Source organism: Sesamum indicum, linkage group LG5, assembly GCF_000512975.1.
Source record: "Sesamum indicum cultivar Zhongzhi No. 13 linkage group LG5, S_indicum_v1.0, whole genome shotgun sequence".
Lineage (NCBI taxonomy): Eukaryota > Viridiplantae > Streptophyta > Magnoliopsida > Lamiales > Pedaliaceae > Sesamum > Sesamum indicum.
Genome location: NC_026149.1, coordinates 17640452 through 17646524, shown reverse-complemented (window position 1 = coordinate 17646524; position 6073 = coordinate 17640452). Strand labels below are relative to the sequence as shown.

The 6073-nt window shown below is 40.5% G+C and overlaps 1 protein-coding gene across 1 annotated transcript; it reads right to left on the bottom strand.

Annotated features, from left to right (window-relative positions):
- LOC105162868 (protein SUPPRESSOR OF MAX2 1) lies at window positions 324-5067 on the bottom strand. Its single transcript, XM_020693812.1, is given in 5 exon segments — window positions 324-2003; window positions 2094-2388; window positions 2901-3171; window positions 3174-3817; window positions 3819-5067. Coding segments are annotated over 5 exon segments (3159 nt in total). The 5' UTR covers window positions 4172-5067; the 3' UTR covers window positions 324-407.

Here is a 6073-nt window from a genome sequence, read left to right as displayed (position 1 = left end):
AAAAAAAACCAAACCAACGTGTCATATGTCATATTTAAAAATTAATATAATAATGTCACTAAGCACCTGTAAGTGTACAAATTTTTTTTTCATATTAAGTATAAATATTCGACGTGAGTAATTATGCTAAATAATAATATTATTATATATATTAAAAAAGAATAACAAATAAGTAAAGAAAAACAAGAAACAAAATAAATGAAAAGTGGAGAGCTGTTGAAGATTCGTTAACCTGTCAACATCTCACTCTCAACGGTTCTCTTCTTTCATCTCTTTACTGTTTATACCCACTCTCCTTTATTTTCTCTTTCTCCCCCCCCCCCCCCCTCTCTCCCAACTTGCATTATTTACAACTGAGCCCAACAGAAATCATAAATATCAATTATGCATCCTTAACATTGGGCTCCTTACACTACAATGCTACTTGGCAACCAATTCCCTATGCCGTTGCTGTTGCCCCATCTACCGGAATCTGACTCGACCACAAGACGGACCACCGAACTGCTCCTATCGCCGGATGATAGCCGCGACTTGAGCTGATCGAAGCTCGGCACCAAAACCTTTTCGATCCATTCTTCTAGGCTTGTTCGACCGTGCCAGAGACCTCCTATGATCTTTTCTAGGACATCATCTTCTACCTCTAATGACAAGTAGTTGTCCATGATCATGGAGAATTTCAAGGAGATTGTCTTCTTGATCTCCCGTCGGACGAAGGCAGAGTCGATGGGTTTGAACACTATGGAGTCATCTACGTTGCTGAGCAGATCATGGGGTACCGATGTAATAGAGAAGTGTCGGTCCACAAAGCCATGCTCATCGTCATGATCAACGGTGAGGTCACTTGAATTGTGGGATCCATCTGTCTTGTTGTCATCGGTGTCTGCTGCAGCAAGATTAAGGTCGAAAGAGAGGCTGGACCCGAGTTCTTTTCGTGGCTTCAATGGCCTATCTTCATCATGCAACCAACTTGCAGGGCGTTTAGCACTCCTTTCTCTTACTACTAGTCCTAATTGCCAATTGCCACTGGCTGTGGAGGCAAGCCTCTTTTCATCTAAAAGACAGTCTCTTGAAGCTTCGGGATTCGTGGTCGACCAATCTCCTGTAAGGATGAAGATGGCATTTCCAAGACTGACTTCACGACCGTGAGAATCAGCGAGTCTGCCTCTCTCAATCGCTCGTTTTATATTCCCTCGCACCAGCATGTCTGCTTCATCAATATCTTGAAGCATAATTACCGAAAAAGGATTTCTTCGAACTGCCTCCGTAATACGGTCAATCGCTGTTTTACCACGGAGGTTTACATCGGACTCATCATCATCCCGCCGTGTGCCAAGACATATCATTGTTGGACTAGCCCCACATATCTGCTCTGCTAGCACTGATGCCATCTTCTTCTTCCCGACTCTGTCAGGTCCTGTGAACAACAACCATATATCTCCCCTCAATCCAGCACCACGACTTTTTCCACCACTTAATCTGCAACGCGTAATGGCTGAAGCCAATGCAGAAGCTGCTTCAGCTTGCCACCATGCTTTCTCCATCAGGCCCTTGAGGAGTTTCTTGTATGTATCGGCATCCAAAGCATTAGCAAGCTTATCGAGCAACTCGGTCTGTGGTTCAGAAGAGACGCAACCCAAGAAGTCCTTAACCTGATTTTCAGTAACTCTTTCAGCGGTCCTTTCTGTGTCTTTTCTTCCAAGAACCAGATCAGTCCTCACCGGACTTCCTGGTGGGCTAGTTGTAAGCTGTGCTGGTTGACGGGTAATTTTATCAGTGTTAACTTGCAGAGCTTCTCCGACGGACTTGGCCATCTGCAACTTAGGCTGGAACATAGGGTATGCGAGCAGGTTTGGATCATACAAGCCTGTGGATAGCGTTGATGGAGCATGTCTACCAGAACGGTTATTCTGATGAAAGCTAGGATGAAGATGCAAGCATGTATCTCTCCATTTCTTCTGCAATTCTTGAGTCTTCTGCTTGGAAAGAAGTCCTGAATCCTGCCCCTGTGAAAATTTCACAAAAAAGAAAACATGATCTCTACTATATTTCAATCAAACCTAGTCGCTCCAACTTTAAAGTTGAAGAGAACATACATGTGACTGATCTTTTACTTCAGCATCTGCAGTATCGAGTTTGGCACTTTGCAACCACTGTGGGAGAGATGGTCGAGTTGCGTCTTGTTTAGCTTCAGAAAAAGACTTCTCAATCGCAGTGAGTCTTGCCAGCTCCTTTTCATAATTCTCCGAACATTGAGGGCAAAATCCGGTTCTTGGAGCAGGATCCAAGTTCTCAGTTACACGGCTTATTAAACCAGGAAGTGGAGACGGAACAGCCTTCAGCAGACTTAGTGGCTCCACAGGATTGCTAAAAGGCCTCTCAGTTCCAAGTCTACAAGACAAAGATGAAATATAAGAGTCTTTGTTACAATTCAATGTACGAAAAAGTGAGAGCCGAAAGATAAAACAGGACTATATTAGCTCAAAAAGAAAGATAGAACGAGACGTAATAGCCGAAATAAAACAAGCACATACGAAAGCAGATGAAGACAATATTTCTAAACAGTCTACACTGAGTTAACAGGCACCATCACAAAGTAGTTACAAAAAAGAAAAAAATTGGAACATACTGTTGATATACATTTGCTTCAACTTCTAAATCTAGTTAGTTTGTCTACCATCAAGTTTTCCAATCTACAGAGGAAACTACTGTCAGATACTGAATCCTGATGAAGACCAGATCATCGGTCCTATTACAGAAACTCTGATGCTAAGGTAGACCAAAGACGAAATTCTAAAAAACTGTAGCATAAGGAATTAAATCATCAAAGCATAAATGGCTCAATAAACTGTTGCCAAGAATCAATATTTTTTTCTCTTTATATCAAATTGATGAGAATATACCTTGGAAACATTCCAGGAAGAGGTGATCTTGAAGCCATAGGCACTGCCTGCAGATCCCAATCATTTTCCATGGTAGAATGGTAAACCTGGCACCTCAAATAAGTCTCACAAGTTGCAGTTCCAATCAACCAAAGGTTATTATCCTCATTTCCATCACCCCCCCTGAATCTTGCCAATAACTTTGCCATCTCCACTACGGCCACCCTCCCGGTCTCAGAAACCACTGGCTGGTGGTGATTCTGCTGCTGCACGCTGCCAACACTTGCCGGCCCGCCCCCCCCCCCAGCCACTTCAAATCACCCAAATCAAGAATCACCCCTCCACTCCCAATCCTACTCTCAATTATCCTTCCCAATTCCTTGATCTTGGCTGGTATCTGAGTCTTATCTGATAAATGCCCTTTCTCCACAGAGATAATTTGAGGATTCTTCAAAATCCCATCACTGGTCAATTCCTTGTTTTCTATCTTCCTAAACAATTCTTTCACCACGGCCTCCGGTTCCGAATCGCCCACCAACACTGGGTTCCTTTTCTTGCTTCTTATCATAATCTCCAACACCTTTTTCACTTCATCACCTCTATGATTCCCCATACTTACTGTTGTCCCCTGCTGCAGACGTGGATTCAGATACACGTTGCGATTAGCCAACGGAACAATAGGAGATTGATTCTGCATCAACGGCGTCGCTAATTGACCTGGATTGGAAAGCATTCTTGGTGCAATTCCTCCAAAATTCACATTACCACCAGCAATATGATGCTGATGATGGCCATGCGAGCTGGAACTGTTCAAGGACTGCTCGATGGCTGCTTTTACAGCCGGGCTGGAAAAGCTGGCTTCCCTCATCACACGACTTACACTAGGATCGTCCAGTATGGATATAATCAGCTGATCAAGCTCCACTTTCACGGCGAACGGGGCGCCCGCCCCGCTGATGGGCCTGAGCCCGCTTAAGTGCTGCCATGAGAGCATTAGAGATCGGTGGCTCCGACCCCGGCGACCCCATGTTCTGAGCGGTGGGGAGCCGTTCCAAGGCCACGCTGAAGCATAGCTCCAACGCGCGGCACTGCAGAGGGTGGCTAGAATTGGGGTGCGAGCGGATGCATGCCTGCCTCAAGAATCCCGACGGCGATCCCAGAAGCGTCGCCGCTACGTGAAGCGGCGTAGTTTGGCCGTGGTTACGGCGGCTCGCCTCCGCTATGGACTGGTTCAGAACGCTCGCGGCCTCTGGTGTAAGGGTCTGCTGGATAGTGCTTAATCCTGCTCTCATGTTCTTCTCCTGTAAGTAATTGACTTCAAGTTCCAAAAGGAGATGAATCTAAAGAGAGATTTCTTATTCTTCCCGGCAATAATAAGCAGCTGGAAATCCCGAAAAATTGGCCAAGAAATGCTGAAAATCCGATCCCGAAAGGAACGGGACGAAGCTTTTGAGGTAAAAGAAACAGACCCAGTAATTGAAGACGGCAAGAAATTGAATTCAAAACCCAAAGACCGAATCTTGATTCCGTAGAATTATCAAGAATTGATGGTTTTGGCTTCTGGGTTACTTGAATAGGATCTCTCTACTCTTTTTGAACTCGGCTCAACATATTCCTCTTACCTTCCTTTCCCTCTCTACTTTTTATGAGTTAGTTTACGAAGGTGTGAAACTGAGAGAAATTCAACGCGAAAACGAAATATGAGAACCCCTCCACACAAACTTCCCCTTCTCTCCCATTTCTCTCTCTCTCCCTAAAAGGGGAGAATGGAGATGATGATATGAACAATGAACACAGACACACCGTCTCTTTCTCACTCAATCAACACACCAAACATCAATCACTCCTTCTCTCCCACATGAACACAAAAACAGCAAGGAATGGGGATGACACAATACAAGAAACCTTTTTATTTGTTCTCTAATTCTTACTTTTTTATTTTCTTCTGGGGGATTAGCAAAATGACAATGAGAAAGAAATCATGGGAAAATGGAGGGGTTACCAAATTCTTTTTTGTTTTGATATTTGCTGAAACAATGAAAACTATAACATCATAAAAAGCCAAAGGTGTTAAAGTTAGAATATGTCAGAGAAAGAGAGCATGCAATGTTTGGTTTTTTGTTTTTATTGGGAGGAGAGAGAGAGAGAGATGAAGAAGAAGAAGGAATTTATGTAAAAGAGGGACATGGTAGTACTTTCAGTTGCAAGAATTTCTGGAGAGAAATATGCTTTCTTGGCAGGCACACTCACCTGCCCTACCTTTTTGTGTAATCTACTTTTTAGTATTATTTTTTAATTTTATTTTAATTTTTTTTAATTTAATTCAGGTCCGAATTAAATCGATCTTAAAATAAATATAATATGCTTGTCATAATTGATCATTTTTTTTAGGAAAAAATATTATTTTAGTCCGCTAAGTATGCCTAATTTTAATTTTAGTTCGATAATTATGTTCATTTTTTTTTAGGTCCAGTAACTTACGAAATGCTTACTTTTAGTCATCCGACAGATTTTCGGATAATTTTACCCCTATGAGTGCATATGAACTAAACTGTCTTTCAAAAGTTGCATAAGGGTAAAATTGTTCGAAAATCTACCAGAGGACTAAAAGTAAGAAAATTCGTAAGTTACTAGACCTAAACAAAAATGGACATAGTTATCGGATTAAATTAAAATTAGGTATACTTAGCGGACTAAAATAATACTTTTTTCTTTTTTTTAAATCGTATGTTAACAACACGATAAATATATTACACTTATATATAATTAATTCAAAATTCAATTTAAATTAGAATTTTCAATTTGTTTATAGGATAATAATTAACTATAGAATAAAGTATTTATTTTATTCTTTAAAATAATAATAATAATTAAATGAAAAGATGAATGCAGCTTTTTGGAGAAGGTGAGGAGATTCATGAGTAGTTAGCTCCTTTATTTATTTTTCTGTCTCTACAGACACTACCTTTTTATTTCAAATTAGTATTTTTTTTACTCTAATATATATACACACATTATTAGCATCAGTTTTTTTATTTTAAACTATTATTTTATTTAATATATATATATATATATATATACATTATCAAAATATTTTTAGGGGGAAAAAAAGATTTAAAATTTCTATTTTGTAAATCAAAATTCAAGATTTCATCTCTTGTATGATTTTATGATTTTTTATGTTGGTTTCTTCT